The 22,866-nt window shown below is 36.5% G+C and overlaps 1 protein-coding gene across 9 annotated transcripts in view; it reads left to right on the top strand.

The window, feature by feature from the left end:
• Positions 1-563: 563 nt before the first annotated feature.
• Positions 564-22,866, top strand: part of RGS7 (regulator of G protein signaling 7) — a 260,311-nt gene continuing 238,008 nt past the window's right edge. For 2 of the 9 annotated variants that reach the window (XM_027453802.3, XM_027453796.3), the window contains exons 1-2: positions 567-913; positions 1,936-2,043. In XM_027453802.3, the coding sequence (XP_027309603.1) occupies positions 1,966-2,043 (78 nt within the window). In that variant the 5' untranslated portion in view covers positions 567-913; positions 1,936-1,965. Of the gene's footprint in view, positions 914-1,935; positions 2,044-22,866 lie in introns of all 9 variants that reach the window. The other 7 variants (XM_038177292.2, XM_027453809.3, XM_027453801.3 and 4 more) reach the window with 6 other exon arrangements.

Here is a 22,866-nt window from a genome sequence, read left to right as displayed (position 1 = left end):
CAAGATGCTTTCAAATGGGAATATCCCAAAGCTAACCACTCAAATATTTTCTGTTCTTGTGGATGTTGCATGCAGGGTGTTTCAGCATTTGGAAAACGAAAGCATTCTTATCCATGTGATGTGGAAAAATATGACCTACAGACCTTATTTTTAGTTTTATCGTGGTCAACTCTATATGCAAACGAGGGACAAACTGGACGTAGTAAAATAGCCCTGAGGATGTCCTGAGGTGCCCTCAGGGCTCCTTCCCGTCAGGTTGGTACAGACTTGCTGTCTCCTGCTGCTCGGTGGTCTGCGGTGCCGACGGGGCACGAGCTCCCCACGGATTTTTTATTATTTTTTTTTCTGGGTGCCCAGAACAGGGCCGAGGATCAGGCAGAGCCGATCACCCTGCTGCTGCCGGTGAAGGTGCAGGAAGGAGATAGCGGGGAGCAGGTGTCGCCTGCGCCTCTCGCACCACCTTCCCTCCTTCCTTCCCCATTCCATTAGCCCACATTTCTCTTCCTGCCCAGCCCTCCGGCACTGCCTAATCTCATTTCCAGGGGCCGCTGCCAGCTCTGCAGCAGCTGCAGTTCCTTGGCCGCCGCTTTCGGCGAGGAGAGGCGGAGGCGGCGGCGGAGGCAGCAGCAGCAGCAGCAGCAGCACCTTTGACGTGCCCGTCCCCCACGTGACGGCCGCTCCACTGCGGGGCGGGCGCTGCGCTGCCGCCGCTCCGGCAGAGCAGAGAGAGAGAGAGAGAGGAGAGCCGCAGCCCCGGCTGTGTGTGCGTGCGTGAGTGTGTGCGTGTGAGCGTGTGTGTGTGTGTGTGCCCGCGTGTGATGAGCGAGCGCCGCCGCGTCCCCCCGCCCGCTGCCGGCTGACGCCGCCCGCGCGGGGCGCGCCCGGAGCCGCAGGAGTGACCTTGGCCCGCCAGGTGAGGCGAGCGCGGCCGCTGTCCGCGGTGCTGAGCGCGGGGCCGCCGCTGTCCGCGGTGCCGAGCGAGCTGCTGCTGCTGCTGCTGCTGCTGCTGCTCTCCGCGGGGCTGCCGCTGCCCGCGGTGCTGAGCCAGCACACGCCTCTCCCCGCTGTGCTGAACGCGCCGCCGCCGGGCTGCCGGCCATTTGCTGCGCCCGGGCGGCGGGGAGGGCTCCGGAGGGGGGTGCTTGGGGTAGGGCTCAGCACGCCGGGCTCCCCGCGGCCGCCGGCGCGGTCTGTAGATGGAGCACGTTCTCACACCTGCGTGCAAAGCCAGAGCGCTGGCTCGGTGCAGCTCCCGTGTGGCCGGGGGGGGGAGGGAGGGAGAGAGGGCAGGAGAGCGGGCTGGCGGCCGAGCCGGTGGTTTGTGGTGAAGTGCGAGGAAAGTAGGTGAAAGCAACCGGGAAGCTTGTTTGCCTTCTTTCGTATCCCACCCCCACCCCCAATACTCCCTGCAACCTGCTCCCCTCCCCCGGCACATTACATGGTGAATTGTGGAGAAGTTGAGAGTGGGTGGGTGGGTGGCTTTTTACGTGTTTGTGTGCTGTGAAAGTTGCTTTGACCCAAACGGTGAGGAGAGGGCAGCGCTGCACATGCAGTCATGGCCCCAGTCAGTGCCCCCTAAACTGTGGTCTTAGGTGCAGAACATCCCTCACTGAAGCTGTGTAGAGGAGGGAAGAGGGCTTTGAGAGGAGGCACCCACATGATATGGTGGCTGGTGGTGTGTCAGGGAGCTATTCGGAGTGACAATTCATTACAGGCTAAATTAGATTAACATATTACATTCATTACTTACAGGCAAAAGAGAGTAGTGACAGTAAAAGGTGAATTAACTGCTTTGCTTTGGTGTAAATATCTGTTGGAGTTAAGGACATCCACTGGTTCTGATAATGTGTTGGTAAAAATTCAGGTCCGTTAATCATCAAGAAAGGAAGGAGACCTGAGGCAGTGGCTTAACGAGACCACTTTTACCTTTTACAGCACAACAAAAGCAGATCAAATCTGTGGGACATGGCACAAGGAAATAATTACGGGCAAAGCAGCAATGGGGTGGCCGATGAATCCCCAAACATGCTGGTGTACAGAAAGGTAAGCTTTGCTTTTCAAAAGCTGAGGATGGTACTTCAGGAAATGGTGACGTCCTGAACTCTTTTGCCTAGCAAGTGAGGCCATCATTTTTACTGTTTCTCTACACTGTATTGAATAGAAGCTACTGCTGTGCTTTGCTGTGAATGAAGCAGAATGATTTCTGAACACAATCACCTGACATGGACTTGGACTCTTTTTTTTATCTGTTGACATTTATGCTGCCTAATGCAGATCAAATGGCATGTGAAAAGTAGATCCATATTCCAGGTACTGCTAGTGACTCTTATGTTACAAAGTGACTGGATTTGTTGTTTTGAATGGTAAAATACAAATACATGTGTCAGCTGTGCATCGTGTTCAGGATCAGTTGGTTTTGATTCGAAATACTTGATATATTTAATTCACTTTATGCATAGAAACATATGACATGTGCCAGAGACTGGAAGATGTTTTGACTTCAAGCGTTCACTTGTAAGACCTATTAGTAAAATGAATTCATATATTTTAAAGCAAAATATTAACTACATAATGTATTATTTTGTATTGCTCTCTCTGGGCAAAGATTCTTAAAGTGTAGGAAAGTCAGAACCATTAACTTATATGAGGAGAAAACTGATTAAAGATATTATTTATCTGCAATCATTAGAACTTAAAAACAAAAGAAACTTAAAACAAACAAACAAGCAAACAAAAAACACAACAAAACAAAAATACACTTCAGGGATTCTCTCTGGGAAGGATTTCTAATGTAATTATTCTAATAGCATTAATATACAAATTTCCAGACACTGAACTTCAGGAGTGGGGGTTATGTAGCCACTATGCTTCCATTTATGTGACAGTAGATGCTTGGGGATTTTGAAATGGTTGACACACTATTATTTTTTACTGTAAACTTGGCAATTGTGTTTATTTTGATAAATCTTTAATTGCATTTTTCAAGAGAGAATAGCAATTTCTAATAATAGAGAAAAAAAGATGCTCTTGCACACTGAAATACATAATTACATAACTACTTGTTTATTCCTAGAATGCAGTACTTTCTAGCTTGTTTGTTTTTATCAGGTGGAAAAATCAATATATTTTTTAGAGGCACTGACTTTTATTTTTGCAAGTTAACTGTAACAAAATACCCAATATAAACACAGTTTAGTCTTTGAGGAGAAATGAGGCATCAACAGTAAGTTATCTTTTCCCAGAAATTATAAAATAGTCTTAAAATTAAGATGGATACATGGCTTATTTTTCTTTCCTATTTTAAAATACATTTCTTATTTCAGTGGGTTCTGGTGGTATTTGCTCTGTTGAAAAATTATATTTTTTTCAAAAGTGAATGAATTTATGAATTTAACCTTCATTATATGTCTATGTAAAATTGCACATCTAGAAAAATACAGGGTTACCTTAAAACTGACATCACAAGTGTGTTTCAAAATGAAATCGTGTGCATGAATTTATATGTAAAGATGTTCTGCATATATTAAAAGCAACGTACCAAAACTTATATTATATTACAAGCCTTCATAGGGTTTTGATCTTTCTAGACAGAATTTTTCCATATTTGTACTCTATGCTGAGAAACAAGTCTTTTCTCTGCTTACTTAGTACACAGAGGAGAAAAATAGAGAAACTGTCTTTTCCTGTGGTGTCTTTGTCTCAGCAGCTGTCCAAGCTTGTGATCTATTATATTTAGTGTTACCTCATGCCAGAATTTAATGTTGCCCCAGAGCAGCCTCCAGATTCAAAGGAAACTTCTGAAGCAGGTGACAAGAATCCTGGTAATGCAGGGAAAATTTGAAAATGGGGAGTGGGAATAGGACATAAAACCTTGGTTACATGTTCAGCATCAAATACATTTTCAGTTCTCTGTAATCAGATGTATGGGGATGGTATCAATTTGTCTTCTAGTATAGCAATGGTCCTTCTCTTGTTATCATTAAAATGCAAGTGGTGCACCAAGTATTAAACTTCCCAAACCTTCCCAAATCTTCTACAGTATTACGTGCCATATCTATTTTTATAGATCTCAACTTATTTTTGTAGCATACTGAATCAAAAGAGTCATTTAAAGTTTTTAGAGTAGAAAGAAAACTTAGAGTAGTCTCCCCTTTGGCAATATGCAAGGAATAGGTGACAAAATAATAGATAACTTTAAAAAAAAATCCCCTACCTTTTTCTACAGTAAGTTATTGGTTGTAGTCAAATGTGTTATAATTTCTGTGTCTAGAACATAAGAGAAGGATAGTTAAGTAGAAATTGTTTCATTTCAGAATATATTGTCTCTGAATATCATTCTTTAATAGCAACAACTAAATCACAGGATTCCTTGTAATACATTTGAAAACACAATACTTCTGTCTGTCATTGTGTTGGAAATGAAAGCGTTGTGCAGAGTGAACAAAGAACTTGATCTGCCAGCTTCGTGAAGGACTGTTTTTTGGCCAACTGAAAAAAATATTAATAGTTGTTAGGGAAAAAAAATATATTAAAAGTGCAAGGCTTCAGAAGGAAAATGAATTTGAAGTCTTGTAATTTGAATAACACTGCAATTTTTCTTTTAATTTTTATTTTTTTCAGTAGTTTATACAATGCCAACACATGGAGTAGCATACATTTTCTAATATATGTGCCTGCAAGGAATAGGTGGGACACTTTTCTTGTGATAATAAGAACTAAAATTTGGCCATGCTATGTGAAGAGAATGGCTATAAAAATATAATTATGTAAACTGATGATTCTTGCTAGTCTGTCTAACTTCCAGACAATCTGAACTAAGTATATTCTAAACTATGAGGCCCTGGGTTTCCTAAATCCTGATTATGTCAGGAGCATTTTGCAGGAAATAGAAAGAGCGTTCTTTAGAGAATGAAGTTCTGGTGTTTACAAATTGAGTATTATTGCACTTTAAGTTGTGAACTCTTGACATGGAAGTTTTTCCTTTCTTTTTTTTTTTTTTTTTTTTTTTTTAAATCTTGTGATTTTTTAAAATCTGGTTTGTGATTAGTTACTCATCTGAGGGATTGAAGAAAGATTATCAAAATGCAGTATAAAGCATATTTCTCTTATAGTAGCTTGTATTCAAAAAAAAGAAGTTTTATTGCATTTTGCTTTCAGATATGAAATACTTGGGAAACAAATGAACAAACTGTAGGATATTTTACTTCAATATTCCATGCATGCATAATTCTAAAATGACTTATTTGAATCTATGATGGAAAAGGCAGTAACATGAATGAATAGTTCCTTATATCATTTTTATTCTGCCTCTTAAGATGCTTATGTGTCAGTGGTTTTATGCCTTGGGGAATACTTTCTATTTTAATAGAACGTCAGTTGCATTATTCTTTTTGGCTATCAGCCTAATTATAAAGTAATGACATGTGACACATCATTGGTACTGACATACCTTGGAAAAAGTCCTGAATTTTTCTGCCAGTAGCCTTAGGCAAACATGGAAAATGTAAAATAAATAAATAAATAAATAAATAATAAAAAATAAAAAAATTCCTGCTTTTACTTCCTCTCCAACAGAGTTCATATCAGTCAGCAATTAAAAGACATAAGACATTATGAGCTAAAGGTAAGGTTTCTAAAGAAATCTTGGATTTCTAAAGAAATCTTGGGTTTCTAAAGAAATCTTGGGTTTCTTTAACACTAGTTTATTGCTAGAAGTTAGGTCTTAAAGAAGATGCTTGAGATGTAATATGTGGTCTATGTATTGTGCAGTTTCAGAGCCTAACTTAGCCTGTTTTATCTGGTGTGTGGCACAAATGATTCAAAAAGAAAGAGTTGTCTTTGAAGAACTTCCGTTTTAGACCTCCTGCTGGTCCTACCGAACCTTTGTTTATCTTTCTGGTCTGTTCTTTGTTTACTTTTTTAGTCAAACATATGCTGCAAGGATTAGAAGTTTAATGGTTATTGTATTGCTGTCTGAACTAGCTTCGTTTGAGAGATGATGGTCTTATTTTGTAACAGTAAGATTAGCCTTGTCTGAATAGTAATATTCTTGTGACTGAGGCTTTGATTTTCCATATTCCTCACTGCCCCAAATGTTAAAATAGCTTTTTCCAAAGCTGATTAGAATTGCTAACAGTTGAGGCTTTCAGTGCTGTAATAATGTGAGTGATGTGTTTGTTCTGTTCTTGTGTCAATTGTTGAAGGTCATATACACCAGTACCCATGTATAGAAAAAGCTGAATTTATAATCTCAAACTAGTTTTTAGTTTACCATTTTCTCATATAATTTGTAGAAGCTATGACTCCCAGATGTGATACTTTAAAAAATGTTGTAAAAGAGCATTAGAAAATAGTGAGCACCATCTTCCAATAACCATTCTTCTATCCTCTGCTTGTACAAGAGGTGACTTTCAGGGTTGAGTGCATAGAATACTGTGTTCTCATGTGGCTTTTATGTAGTGTTCACTTAAAAAAGATTGTTGGGAAAAAATGATATCAGTTAACTCGATTCCATGCAGCCTGTGAAGGTAAGGGAGGGTGTAGTAGGTGGCATTTTTCTAAGTGCTGTCACTCACTCAGATAAGAATTAATTTGATACTATGCATTTCTGAGTACACTGTCATAACTTATTTGTGCATCTTGATCCCAGTGAAAACTGCAGAGTTTGTTACTCCATTGTACATGCAAATGCCAGGGTGGTATCTGAATTTATGTTTTTGGGAATTAAATTACAGTAAACCTGTACAATATGAAATTTTTTCTTCAGAGCAGAATGGTGATGCTGTTGCAGTTTGTGCAAGGTGTGAATGTTGTTCTTGGTCTTATTCTGACACGCTTATGTATAGAATTGACTGAGATCAATCCACAATTATGGGCCTTGGGAATTCTAACTGTAAGATATGAACAGAACTTTCCTCCCTCTTCAGCATGAACATCATGAGGATGTTCATAGTTCTGGAGTAGTTGGTTGCTGTTAAAGTAAGCTAGGTGATAGGGGGCAGGAACTCAATACTGAGGGACAGAATAGTTGCTAGATTCTGTGGAGTGCCCATGTTTTGCTGTATGCTCTCACCCCTTCTTCTTACTTAGTTTATATTGTATCTACCGGCTGTGCAGTTGTTCTTTTTTATGCTGTATCCACTCCTGGAATAGTTATTGTCAACACTAGGTAGAGAATACATGTATATGCTTTGGCATCATTTGTGATAAGAGCAGTATAAAGGATTTGACTGTCTTGCAACTATACAGAACCACTGAAAATGCAACCCAAAGAAACATGATTAAAACACCGTCTACTGGAGTTAGCAGGTGGCTAGATCTGCAGATGTGAGAGGTGCACCTGCCTTGCGTGTTTGCTTTGGTGATTCCTGCTGATATTTTTATTTCTTTCTATTCTCCTCTTCCTTCCACTAGGTGTAGAAATGTATCAAGTGATTTCGCAGTGAGAGGTTTGCTGCTTCTTACTGTTGGTCTAAGCTTGATGTGCTCAGATCACTAGCATTACTGTCAAATACAAAACCACCACAGAATTCTGTGCCACCATGTTACTTCCTTTCTCCATCCCACGTGCCACGTGAAAACTGTATGTGTCTGTTTTGATTGTGCGTTGTCATTTTTAGTTTCTCTCCATTTTTCCTTTGAAGCAGTCTACATTTGTAACTATGGAAACAATGATGCTATTGATAGTGACGTGCAATATGGAGTCAGAATTTGTTTGTTTGGGAGTTCTTGTATTTTGTTTTCTTTTACTTCAGACTTCCAACATGGTTTGTGGAGTGCAGGAGTTTCTTGTAGTAACCTGTATCAGATAACATTTGAAAGATTCCCACCAAAGCTGATATGAACAAGACTACATTAAAAATGTGCATGTAAATAAAACTTGTTAAAATATGGCTATTTTTCCATCTCAGCAATAACAAACAATTGAAGTTTATTTGTAGTTTTAAGTATAGGAAACACCACAACAGCTTCTTCAGATCAATCTGTAAAAGCTGCTGAAACAGAAGAAACTTGGTTTATGAAGTTCATCTACAGTCTAAATCCCCGGTGGAATCTAGAAGAAACAGAATGTCATCAGCAGAATATGTCTGGTGCTTTCATGCAATAAAACTTTTCATGCAAATTGGTGGGAAGGGTTAAGACTGCAGATCTATTAAAATACAGGGTGTGAATGTAGTTAGTTTTCAACTATATCTTAAAAAAAATATACAAAAGAGTTGCATATAATTATTGTCTGTGTTACCAGTGGGTAGGCTGAAGCATGTCAGAGCAGTGGAAAAGCTAGAAGTCCCTTTTTGATGAAGTAGAACATGGTATTTTCTACAGAGAAGGGAGTCATCAGGGCTGAGCTTGCAAAATACTGCCTGGACTGACTTCAATATGTTCCATTATTATTACTATTTAATGAATTGCAGCAGTAGGGGGAAGGAGCTGGTAATGTGGGAGGATAACTTCTGTGGATTTTGATCAAGGAAAGAAAAGTGTGGATTTTAATGGTGGTAATGTAAACCTTAGGCAAATGTATGAGGGGAGAAAATTTTGAGAGTGGGGATAGTCAGAGAAGACTGAACCACTTCAGTAAAAATCTTCAAATGAAACTTTCAGATGATGATGCAGTGAAGAAAAAGTAGGAAACAACACCTACAATTTTCCACAACAAAGGGATCAGCTGGGAATTTTGATTTTGGCTTTGATTCCAATGAGCTATAAAAAAAGTTGGAGATAAAGAAATTGAGCTGGTTATAAGAGTACATGTAGCTTATAATAACTGGAATATATATGGCAAGAATGATGTTGCCTGGTAAGCCAAACATTAGTCCTTGGAGCTGAACTGTCTGAGAACTGGAGTTTGGAGCCTTGGCTTTATCTGGAGTGTGAGAGCTGATTGGGGTTTGTGCAGGAAAGCAAGCTGGCCAAGAAACTGAGCTGTAGGAACAGGAATAGAAGCACCTCATAAAGCCATCATAACTCAGTGAAGCTTTTACTAGATAACATACAAACTTCTTCACTGACAGGGACGGAAGCTTGATATTAATGAAACAAAAAATTCAAACTGCAGAATTTAAACATCTGTATAGTGCAGTCTGTTAAATTGTTCAAAAATTGGTTTATATAATAGGGAAAAAAATGTTCAAATCAAGTATGCATTTCAATTAAAACCCCAAATGGTTTTCAAATGGTGGGAGTCCAGAACTAACTATACTTTTTCTTTCTTATGAGAACAGACTTCAGATTATTTTCCTTTTGGATTTTCACTGAACTCCCCAAAATAAGGAGTTGATCTGTATCATGAGCATTCAGTTATTCTTTGAGTAGTTTCATCATACCTTTTCTTTTCTTCTTTTTTGTTGGGGGTCTTGGTCATCTTCCCTAAGCCTATGCTTAGTTTATGTGATACTCTGCTGTGGTAGCCAGTTTATAATCTTTGTATTATTTATCCTCATACAACTGGGGCCTGTTTTTTATGCATGTGTCTGTTTGAAAGCTTCCTTTGTCAGATGCTGCTATGAGTTTCCTTCAATTTATTTGTAATGCTCTGTCCATTTCCGAGAAGATAGCTTTGTAGGCTGAGCTTCAGTGAAACTGCTTTGTCTGTGGAAGTAAACAGGGCATTGCTCTTACTTCTGTTACATGCTTTTCCCTCAAAGATACTTCAGGTTAAAAGTTCACTGTTGATGAATTAGGAACTGGAGAAATGACACCATAATGTATATTTTATACATCTTTTTCATTGCAGATGTGTAACTCTGTTGCCTATTTTTCAAGTATTTTACAATTATTTTGCTATTTCTACTCAGGAACATCTTTGATAGCCACTGAATGAAATTTGAAGTGTATTAGATCCACGGTGTCATTCATATAAAAAATGCTTTTTGGGGAGATGTCTAAGGATTTATCATGTTGCAAAAAATTTGGTGATTTCATTCTAAATAAACCTTAAGCAGGTGCTGAAGAGATCCTAAGGACCAGCCAGATAGAAATCTATCCATGGCAGTCAGTGGAAAAAAAAAATAAAAAATGTCATTTTCCTGTAATTCTTTTTACAGATTTATGAAAAGATACTCCTGAGAAGTGCATTTCAGGTAAAATGGGAAATTTGAAAAATACATTCTTCTGCAACACTGCTGCTGCAGTTTGTGATTGTTTTCAGTAGTATTCCAGTAGTCTAATCTGACAAACAGATTGGTGATTATAAATATCCTCAGAGCAATGCAGAGTCCTGCTGCTGTGGGACAAACTGTGACAGTGGGGTGGGCCAGTTCTTATGATGTAGCCTTGTGGGGTCAGGAATCTTACTGGCATATTGCTGTTGTGACAGTTATGTTTTTGTGCATGTTTTTTATTGATTAAATAACAAGTCACATTTAAACAAAAAAAAAAAAAGGCTTTCAACATACGTGGAAATTGTTTTGGAGGGAATATTACAGCAGCCAAACCATCTTGTATTGAGTCATAATTGCATATGCATGAACAGAAAGCTTGTATTCATGTACCTTTAAAACATAATGGTCTTTGAGAGTATGTCATATATATGATATAGCAGTATTGCACCTTTCCTACCGTGTTGTAAAAACGAATTGCATGTATTTGTCTATATGATTCATTCCTCTTGTATATGCAGTGCAGCTAAAATAAATCTGAATTCCTGTCTTTGAGATTCTGTTTGCAGTACAGAAGTATTTTGAATAGATGTTATTTAAAAATGCCCTAAATTCTGATGGAAAAACAGTTTTTCTGATCTACTTTTATATCAGGATGTATAAGCAGTTTACTGAACACATTTTAAAAGAAAGACATATTAGGGCCTCTTAACACCTACACTTCTCTGAACTACAGACTGTAAGACGTTTAAATCTGAATTAGATTCTGCCCTCAGGTGTAGATTCACAGCACCTCTGGATATCAGTGGGAGCTATACAATTACATTTGATACAAAATCTGTATCAAAAAGAAAAATGGCAAAGCTTAAAATAAAACAAAAAAACACACAACCTTGAGTTAGATATTTTTACAAGAACTTTCATTGTGTTGTGCGCTTCAGTCTTTATGGAGTGCATATAGGACATTTTGCATCTGTACCACAAAGTCCTTGCTGTTGGCATGTTTAGTGATATAGGCATGTAAGTGTGATCTGAAGAATAAACTAATGATGTAAACTAATAATGTAAAATAGATGATATGCAGAATAACTAAAATCAATCAAATTATATAAATATTAACCATTTACTTTGATAAATTTAAGGTACTCTGTACAAAGTACTACCTGGAATGTGGTAATATACTGTGATTGTAGGAATTCTTCTTTAGCCAGATAGAACACACTAAAGAACAAAAGTTCTACCCAGCTGCTTACAGTATTACTAGATTTCAGATGTCTCAGCTTTTTTTCAGAGTTACTAAGCAACCACAAATCTCATTCAAGTCACTAGGAGCTAAAGATTTTTAGTACCTTTTCACAAATCATGCCTATAACCCTAGGGTATCATCACAGTACCTGAATGAAAGGAGGGGGAGGAAGAGGGGAACAGAAAATGAGATTCTGGCCCTTGTAGTCTGGAGTCCATCAGAGGAGAAGAACTATACAAATACTCATAATGCTAATGCATTAATTTCTTTCTCTAAAGAGAAGATAAATGCTTTTGGCTTGTATGAAGCAGGAATAAATATTATAGTGCTTTATCTGCATTAATTTCTTCAAGTGAAATTCATTTCTTCATTCATTTCTTAAAACAAAACAAACCCACCAAAAATGTAGTAAGAGAATGGTACCTTTGCTATAGGAAAATCATATAATGGAATCATAGAATGGATTGGGTTGGAAGAGATCTTAAATAGCACCTGGTTCCAACCCCTTGCCATGGGCAGGGACACTCTGGAAATTGAGGCATACCTTTGACTGCAAGACCACCAGACTTGTCCTTTCTAATCCTCTATTCCATTGTTCAGAATCTCTTATTTTAAGCTATGAAAATAATGTCATGAAGGTATAAAAGTGTACGTATGCTTCTGAAGCTTCTATCTTTCTTTCCAAGTCACTGGTGTTTATTATGTAAAATAAAGATAACCACGGATGCTGAGATTTCACTTTATGTTATCTGAAAGGGTATTAGCACACAAGTGTATCAATTTTAAGTTCCTTTGACTTAAGTTCCTTCGACTTGCCATCTATCCTATTTAAAAAAAAAAAAAAGTATTGAGGAACTACACTTATTGATGTCTCTTCAAATAGGAATTCTACCATTTTTTTTTCTCATGTGAAATGGTTTATTTAACTAGATTATTTTATGGGGCTTATTCTTGGTCATTCTTGGCAATATTGAAAGACATGGAATAAGTTCAAGGAGAAAATACTGCAAGTGAGGCATTGAAGGATTTATTTAGCATTATCATTTATCATTTTATCACTTCATTTTATCACTTGCAATGTGTTTATCTTCATGTGAGCCATACCATCAACTGCTCTGGTGAAGATAAACAGGGTCAAACGAGGGCAGCACGAATCTGCAGGTGTGTTTGGAGATAATGCTGGAGATTCACTAGGTGGTGCTCTTCTCCCTGGGTAGTGAGCAAATATCCCGCAGTGATACTGAGAGGGTTTATGTTGAGGAAGAAAGGAATACTGGTCTCATAAATAGCGTGTTCCATGCTGGGTGTTGATGTTGGCGACCTATTCAAATAATTGATTGAGTCTTTTATAGTGGTTTTAATTCGTTGATATCCATTCTGCAGTTTTCAGGGTGGGAAGCCTCTACTGTCATCATGTGTTTGTCAGTGAGCCTAAACACTGCAGTTTGTTGCCTGCACTTGTTGCCTGCAGGAGACTGTTGGGTTTAGTATTCTACTGATAAACTGAAAAGATAATTTCTGTGCACAAAATAATATACTCGAAGTATAAATAAAGAAGTGGGTAAGTGATTTGGGGAGACCACTCAAAAAAGGCCGAGATCAGGTAATTTCCATATATATATATATATATTATATATATATATTATATATATACATTTTTTTTTTCAGTGCATGGAATGGTCACTTCCAGAACAGTAGTTGAGGATCACCAAAATGGAAGTGGAGCTTGCTACAAATTCATTATGCACGTGAATTTATCCAAATGTCAGTGGTTTTGTTTTCTGTTATCTTGGCAGACTTTAGCAAGAACAAAAAGGTTTCTGTGTGTTCTCACCTTTCTCCATTATCTCACCTTTTTGACTTTTTCATATAATCCATATAGACATAGTAAATGAATTTTAGATGAGTATTCCAAATCTGACATGAATATCTTAGCATCTATTTAAGTTTTAGCCATACTGTTGGCTACATCTGAATATTTTTGTCCTATTCTTTTTGCAAGCTATATAGGACAGAGGAAATTAACTGGTTAGACTTAACAGTGTTAAACAGAAACACTCAGTGTTCTGGGTGGTTGTTTTGTTAGCTATCCTTGGGACAGAAACTTTTTTAAACATAAAGCATCTTAAAACATCTGATAGATGCAGTTAAGGTGGGAAATTTTCCATCCTAAGGTTTTTTTTTTTTTTTTTTTTTCCTATTTACTTTTTAGTTGTAGAGGTGGAATTTCACTTTATGTGTCTCCAAATATGGAATAAATGTTGTCCTCACTCAGATTATTAAGGTTAATTCCTTGAAAATTACTGTATGGTCTCTGAGGAAGTGAAATGCTACAGCAGGTGTTATGCAGTGGCATTCTGCTGGTAGCATGCTAGGATTGTGAGGAGCGGGCTTTTCCCACTGAAGTAGGCTATAATGTAGAATGAGTTAGATGAAATCTTATGTTTTGTTTATATTTTCAATATTCCCTTCAAAGTAAATGTCACGATCGCTTTTGAAAGAATTTCCTTTCTACAAGCCAAGTAAGTTTTCATAATTGACATATCAATTGTAACGTTAACTATTAAGACAGTGAATGATTTCTGACAAGCAAGAATAAATTAGATAATAGTCATTAGCCAGTGTAACTTCTTTTTCATGAATGAAGAGATGAATGATGTCTTGAGAATATAGTCTGTATTAGAACATAGTGGAAAGACTGGCAGATAGGATGTTGCACTGAAATGCAATAGTAGTCAGACTTTTTTTTTTTTTTTTTTCTAGAATGATTTATGATGAATGATCTGTTGTATCACTCTTCTAATCTGTCAGATCTTAGCCTATTTCCTCCCTTTAGAGATTCAATGTGATCATGGAGTAGGAGACTCCAAGCATGGGAGAACTGGGTTAAGTCTAGGTTGTGCTGCTCGATTGTTTTTGAACAAATCACTCTATATCAAGGAAGGTGAAAAGCTTACAGGCTCTTTGTGCTTAGCTGTTTAGGATGCAGGTAAGTAAGAGGTAGGTATTATTTTAAATGGTAGCTGAAACAGGATTGATTTTAAAAGTAAAGATCATTTGAACACTAATCCAGTTTTTTTTTTTTTTTTTTTTTTTTTTTTTTTTTTTTGAGAAAGAAGATTGGAACAACAGAAATTCTTTGTTTGTGCAGTGCTGCAAAAATGGCTGGTGAATTCTTGTGATATCACAAGAATGCAATTTGCAGAAGAGCAAGAAATGTGTCTAAAGTCAAGTATTGCATTTAGAATACAGGGCAGTGGGAATATGGATGTAATTCATTGTTCTGCTTTCCTGTTTGATAAAATGGTAGCAATTTTGTTTCCCATTTGTAATTTGGAGATAATGCAGCTGGACTTTAAAGAGACACTGAGGATAAAATTAATTATATTTTTGGATAGTGGATAATATGGCAATGGCAGTATCACAGTAATGAATATTGCCTTTTTTTTCACTGATAGAACTTTTTTTTTCCAGTTGATTTTTCAGAATTCCACTGTGATGATGTGATTCATTACAGATCTAACCTTTGACTTTCTGGCTAATAGATTCTGTATCATTTTTGAGTGAAGTTTCACTAGCCTGGAGAAGTTTGACTCCCAGTGGAGTGTTAAGCAGAGATACAGTGGTTGAATCACTGCATGGTGTGCTGATAGTATATTTCCTAGAGCCATTGTTTCCGTTTCTATACCTGCTTCAAATTCTTCTGTGAGTGATGACAGAGGGAAAAAATGTACATGACCTACAGTACTGGCCCATCTGTGAAGACCAGATGGCATCTGTAATATTTTTTTCCTTCCATTCCTTGTAAATTGTCTAGGGGAAACTCGTGCTGAAACAAGAATAGTGGAAGTACTGACTTTTATTGACAGAGTGTCATTTTGTGTTTTGTAACCACTGCAGCCCAACTATGTAATACCTATGAATACCATGTTTGAAATAATATGAAATTCTTTGAAACCCAAATTTAGGGCTTTTTCATGCCACTGAAAGAACAGAGAGGATATCTGTAACTAAAGCAATGTGTAGGAGCCATGTTTATGAAATTTTGCTTCCCAGCAGTTTGAAACTAATCAGAATACTGAATTAATTCACACTGTATTTTCCCCAAGCTTTATTTTTTGTAATCTATATTGTAATTGTACCTCTCAGCAATATATCCTAACTTTGTAATATTTGCTACACTGAAGCATAAAGTCCAGTCTGTCAATCTTCATCCAAATGGATAGCTTGCGTTTAATATGAATAGCAAAGACTTGAACGAGCCTATGCAGTTTCGTACACAGTATTCCTGTGAAATATGAGCAGACTTGCAAGACAACAGGCTTACCTGTTTCTCTTAATAATTGTACACTAAGGTTGACATTATTGACATCTGTGTTACTGCCAGCAGAACTTATTTCCCCAAACTGTGTGCGCATATGTGTACATATCTTTGCAGCTGGTGTTTTAGCTGTGACTAAATGTTTTTCCACCCAGCTTAAAGAGTTATATGCTTTTATCAGTGTGGTCCTTTCTTTTGTGTTTACATATTACATCTGTACATGGAAGTGTTTTGCCTTTGAGCAAAGGGAAAAAATCATCTAGAGGAAAGGCTATGCTATTAAAAGTGCATGCTTTCTACAGACCTACAGATCAGCAAGTTTGGACATTTTATAACTATTATTATTCAGTCAGGTCATTTTGTAATATCCATGGAATATTTTATTAAAGACATTCAAACATATTCAAGCGTTTAGCAAGTACTGCTTCTGAGGTAGCAAGTCATGTGTCCCTTCTTAACTTGTACAGCAGATACTGTAATTTCTCTAAGAAAGTCTCTCTTCATTTGCCTCTTCTAGTCATAAAACCATTGCTCTGGAATGATTAGTTTTGCTAATGATAAATATTTTTCCCGCTTTGGATTAGTGTCCAGTTTCTTTTTCATTTTTCATAAAATTTTATCAAGTAAAATTAGGAGTGCCTTGGTATGTCACTTCTTAATTTATTTGCCAAAAGCATCTTTACTTCTGAGACGTGATTTTTTTTTCCCAATTATAAGTAGTAACTATGTAGTCCAAACACCAGAATCAATATTATTTTAAATTGTTAGAATCTTGTTGGCTGTTAATGAGGCTGAGTCATGATCTCAGACAGTGCATGATTTTGACTCTGATGATATGTTGGGTTTTGTGCTATTTCTGGTTGTGTCCAAGGTTGGATGATTTTAAGCCTGATGATATGTTGGGTTTTGTAATGTTTCTGGTTGTGTCTGAAACAGGCATATGAGAAATTACAATTTCAGACCAATTAAGATGTTCCTTCTGCAATCACAAATTTTTCTTTTTTTTTTTTTTTCTTTTTTTTTTGTGAGCTATCATACGTTCATTTCTGCATTTTTAGCTCACTTTTCTCTGATTCAGTTCAGTGCAGAAATCCTAATAAGAAAGCTTTAATAAGCATAATTTGATTGCGTTGAAATTTCAGACAAGCCTCCAGACCAAGGAACCAATGCAGTATATGTGGACTAAAGAAATGCGTGTTACATGGAGAGCAAAGAATTGTTTCTTAGTTTCATTTTTGTTGAAGTATTAGCAATCTAATCATAGTTGCTCTTAGTCCAGTTATAATAACACACACACACAGAACCCTAATTATCCAATTATTACCTATGCCAAATAATAGTATGGGTAAAGCTGACACAAATTATTTAGTATCTACTTCTTTTTCTGGTGTTACACTGAATTTTTCTCCGTTCCTTAGGGTCACTGATGCTAAGTTTTCTTCTAGAAGGATGGTTAAACATTATAGTAACTCATCTGCATCCTGATGGACAAAGCATGGTGTTGATAATGAGTACTTCCTCCTTGCTCTTGAGTCTGCTTGGATTTATTTTTAAGCATTTTCCAACACCATTATCTTGCTTGTTCTTTCTTTATTGCTCCTCAAATTCAATTTCACATGGAATTACATTTTACATTTTACACGAGCTTTATTATATATGGTCAGTTTTACTCAGTGCTCAAGGCTGCATTCCTTTACCAGGAAGCTGATGATTTGTATTTGTAGAACTGTAACCATGGTATGATCCTGTGCCAGTGCTGCCATCTACCGCTTGACCTTTTGGGGGCTTCCGTAACAGATACCTATCTTTTTTCAGCAGCCTTCAAACTTCTTTATAACATAAGTAATGTTTTTTTAGCCCAGTCTCATTGCATCATTTTCTTACGGTCATTGTTCAAAAGCAATGGTCCATTAGCAAATCTGTGTATTGATAGATACAAAGTTTTGGTATTATTTGTTGTTAATAACTATTAGTTACAAGAACGTCAATGGTATGTTAACAAAATTACTTTATAACATAATAAAGGACAAATTAATCTAGTTGTAGATATGAAGGACATTGTTTACTTAAGCTTCTGATTCTTGCCTTTTCTGAAACAACAGGAAAGCCATGAGATTTATCTTGTAAATATTCCATAGTTTAAGATCTGTGCACCACAAGACACAAGTAAAATAGAGTAATAGTAAACGTAATCGGTGAGACCTGTTGCGGAAGAAATCCTGTCCATGTCTACTATCCAAAAATAGTCACTCGTATGAGACTGCTGGTGAGTGTAATCCAATAGGCCCATTAAAAACCATGACCTTTCTCAAACAAGTGATTATTACTCTTGCCTTCCACTGAAATCTTTATAACTGATGTCTGACTTTGCCCAGTTTGAATTTTGCAGTCAACTTAAATGAATGCAGGTGAAAGACCTTATTAAACAAAATGCAGAAACAGAATGATTTTGAACATAATTTGAATATCCTCTTGGATTTCCTCTTGCATTTGCAGTATTTACCCGAGACCCTAAATTCATAACTGTTGATGCACAGAATAATTGAAGCATCTCAGCTGACAGCATTGATGTTCTTGAATTGTGATACATGTGAAAGGCATTTTACTTGCACGTAACTTTTCTTCTGTTTCCAATTATATTGTGAGAGTGCAGAACTATATATATTTTGATATTAGCAAAGCTTTATTATTGAGAATGTTGCAATTCAGTAAATCAGCTAACAATTGGAAGTGGTATTTGTAGAAGTTCTGTTGGAACCAAACATCCTCTTAAACACTGAAAACAATTATTTCTTTGCTGCTTTTAGGTAATAGAAATTCTAAACAAGAAAACTCCTCCTAACTTATTGTAATAATAATCTTTCTTTGGTCTTGACTATCTGTATTTTTTTTCAACCTACTACCACTGTTCACCAGACTTTGCAGTTAGATGAACACAGCCTTTGATTGTCTGTGCTTCACTAAGAAGAAAACAGAAAAATTGTTTCATCTCATGGAGTGACAAATTGATTTTTATTTTTTATTTATTTTTTTTTTCTGCAGAGTATTGCTGAATCTTAAAGCTTGAAAGTGGTTTGTTAAATCACAGATCTATTTCTATTCAGTGTTCATCAAACAGAATTTGCAGTTTCTGAATTTTTTCTCTTTTGGAATCCTTGACAAAAGACAGGAGACCGTCTTTTTTTTTCTTTTTCTTTTTCTTTTTTTTTTTTTTTTTAAATTCACAAAGTTAGGGGCAATATTGTATATATTGTTTCATAACTAACTTCTACCATACTTCCCCAGAAGGAAGGTGTATTTGTTTATTTATATATTTTTTTTCAGTTTGTGAATTACTGTGAATTTCAGTTTTAGAATGGAGTTGCAGTATTACATTGAGTTTTGAAATGGTTGCCATTGATATAGTACATTATTTTTTGGATTTTTTTTTTTTTATTATTTGTTTTAGAGAAAATATGCAAGTATGTAGATGATTGAAAACTAAGCTTTACATTCTTGCTTTTGTTTTGAAATACATGCTCAAATGTGCTCATCAGTACAGATGTCTTCAAAAATTTTAATATAATTGCATGTAGCTTGTTTGATACAAAACCCATTTTGTTGATAGTGATTTTCATTAATGCTATTTTGCGTATGGTAGCATTTGCCATTGATGACTTTCTTGCAGGTATTCTCATTGACATAAAATTAGTGGTAGATAACATTCTAATTTGTCAGTATACTGATCTTAGGCTGTCTTGTGTTTATATACAACTACATGCTTTGCCACTGATAAGTATCTATTGGCTTGACTGCTTACCTGTACATTACTCTATTGATCTCTCTGCTTATCTTGCATCCTGTACTCTTGTGTCGGAGTCAATTTACTCCAAGGACACAGAGTATTTTTCAAGTCATTTAAACACACAGCAGGATGATTATCCAGATGATAGGTTTATCATTGATTTTTACAAAAGCTCGTGAGGTACATAATTAAAATCTAGCTGCATATGAAGACATGCATTTGAAAAGATGAACTTTATATTTGAAGTGATGAAAAACAACATTTATCCCCTGTTTCTGAAAACATCTCTGGGTATTATTATTATTTTTTTAAAGCAGCAAATGATTATGAGAACAGTTCTTTTTGGGTATTGCTTTTGGATCTTGGAGAATGACTAAGTTTTCTAGGCTTGTAGGCTCTCAATATGTAGTCTGTTTCATGACATGTCAAGTAGAGTTGAAAACCTGTGCCCTTCCAAAATTGAAGTTGCTCTCTATGGTGCCTTACCTATACATACAATATTTAGAGGGCTTATGTGTGAGCTACCCTCATCTTTTGGTTTACTGTATAGTAGTTATCCTATACTTGCAATGTTGTGCAATCTCATCTGTGTCATTCTCTCATTTATCATTTCTTCAAAAATTTGATTTTCTGTTTCATAGTAACTTGTGGTGTCCGTGTTAGGTAGGGGGTATATTGCTGGAGAGCTGATGGTGCCATTTTGAAAACTTGGAATTAATTCTTCAGCAAACCTGTCTGCACTGATGCAAGAGGACTAAATGACTTATTTTGCGGACCCCTAGATAACATACAACTTCAAATTTTGTGATGCTACTGGAATAGTTCTGGTAGTAAAAGTTACCGCTAAATTTCTGGGAAGTGACACATTTTCTGTCTTCTAATCACTTTCTGTGAAGCCTAAGGTCTGTAAGACCTCTGGTATCTTGGACCTTCTTAGCATGCAAAGTGTTCTGTATGAATTTCTCTGTAGGTGAATACTGTTCTTCTAAATCAGCTGGTAAATAGTAACATACTCCAAGCCTCTCAAGAATAGCTTTTCATCACGAGTTTATGCTTTCCTTGTGTGCACGTGCAGAACTGGAGAATGGATAACCTTCCTAAAATGTGAAAGTGGCTGCAGCCACAAGGTGACTTGATAGGAATGCTATGAGAGAATAGTTGATTGCAACTGTATCAATTAAAATGTGCCATTTAACATCAACGCACTAATACAGGGGTAGAAGATGCTAAAAATTTCCATAGTCCTCTCCATCTGTTTCCATTTGCCACTGAAATTGCTTTCAAAACATATTTTGAAGAGGAGAAATGAAATGCACTAGATGCACTGGAAATAGAGAGAATATTGAACTGGCAAGGCCCTTATCTTGAAATTGTAGTCCAGATTTATATTTAAAATGATGAGATTACTGTTTGTGTAGAAAAAGCCAATGTGACTTTTTTCAGTACAGCCTTATGAAGTAGGTGACCTAACCTTCCAAGATAAAGGAAGGCTTGCAGTGATGTTAATGCTGGTGCTCCACTATATCATTTTTCTGATGGGTCAAGCATTATTCTTACTGATGTTCACTAGGATGTTCAATGATCTGGTTCTGAAAAGCAATAAAACAACTAGATAGATAACCAAAGCTTCAGTGAATATCTTAGTTGTGCTTAATGGGTCTTGAGATTTCCAAAGCATTTTATCACAAGACTGATGTTTGCTATTTGCTGCAAATGACAGACTTTACATTTCAGCACTTCTGCTTGTAATTGTAGGATCACGGAAATGTTGTTTGGAAAAAACAAAAACCAACCAACCAAACAAAAAAGAAACCACCAAACTCTCAAGATCAGCTAGTTTAGTCTCCAGCTCAAAATGATACAGCTGACTAAATCAAGTCAGCTGTATTTGCCACCAGTTCTTCCCTGTGAGCTGAAAGAGAGAATCACAGAGGAGTTAAGAACTGTAGAAATATAAAAGCAAGAGTAGTGTTATGAACAGATTTTTGTGAGGTTACTTTGAAATATTTGGGTAACATTGACTCTTGTTTAAAATCTGACAACTTTTAATATAAGGAGATATACATGTAGAATGGCTTTTTTTTTTTTTTTTTTTTTTTTTTTTTTTTTTTTTCCTCCACAACGTTTGAACATTTGGATGCTTTAGCAGAAGATATTTATTCAATCAGTGTGTTGAAATTCTATTTGGAGGCGCATGCAGTAGTGCTAACTTGCAATGACTGTAAGTAAATCCATCAGATAGTTAATTCAGATAGAAAAATGTGTGTGTTAATACTGATTATATAAGACACCTTTTATTTCTGGCAAGGACCTTTAAGAAAAGCCCTTGTAATGCAGAGTAGAAAGGTATGCTTGTAGCTTGAACTATGAGAGATTCAGGGATATTTATTTGTTCTGAAAGGTCTTTCTGTTTAAGCTTGGAAAATCTATCAGTTTGTCTTAAGTTCTCCACCAGTAAAATGGAAGTAATATGATGTATTTACCATTCTCCTGTCTTATTACACTGTAAAATGTTTAGAAACTACTGCATTGGAATAACTATATACATGAAAATTATAACATTTCCATTTCAAATAGCTATCACGTAAACCTGAAGGAAAGCAGCTACCAGTTTTGCAATATCAGGATGATTAATTTGAAAGATTGGCTTGGATCCCCTTGTGTAACATACACATTGATACTACATTCCTCTTAAAATCAATCTGTAAATTCACATAGAAATCTAACTTGTAAAGCCTAATTTTAGTTATTACTGAAGAGTCTGCGCGTGTGTCTTCACATAATTGTGAATTATGTTAGTTGCAAATATGGATTACTATTAGTACAAGTTGAATTACTTTTTGTTTCCCTTCTTAACATTGCTTAAAGTAGTCTGAAATAAGTTATGTTTAACAGCTTCCTTTTTCCAGTTATTCATGAGAGTGGATGAAATGGTTGGATAAGCATCTATGCCTTGCAAATCTGCTGGTTTATTATTATTATTATTATTATTATTATTATTATTATTTAAATGGCATAATGCACTGTGTCATCTGCTTAGTGAAGTGAGAAGCTCCATCCAGTCTAAGTTCATTTTGAGCCACCACAGTTACATCTGCATAACCTAAGATGAAGCTTCTTTTACTAACTCTCTTCTCTCCATTCCTTGGGTGACACAGGAAAGAATCTTTCAGATTCAGAGTTTCACAGTAACTGGTTGTCCACTGTCATAACAAAAGATTACTAGTATAGAACTTCCTCTTTTGCCACCAGCTTAATTTTCGACAAGAAATTAAAGTAGTAGACCTCCTATACTCTCTAAATATAAATTATATCAAAACTTGCAGAGATAATAGGAAAAACTGTGGCCAGTAACTTCCTTATAAAATGAAACTACACTGTAGACAACCTCTGAAACTTGTAATCTGTCTCCTTT

Source organism: Anas platyrhynchos, chromosome 3, assembly GCF_047663525.1.
Source record: "Anas platyrhynchos isolate ZD024472 breed Pekin duck chromosome 3, IASCAAS_PekinDuck_T2T, whole genome shotgun sequence".
In the NCBI taxonomy this organism is placed as follows: domain Eukaryota; kingdom Metazoa; phylum Chordata; class Aves; order Anseriformes; family Anatidae; genus Anas; species Anas platyrhynchos.
This window is presented reverse-complemented; position numbering and strand designations above follow the sequence as displayed.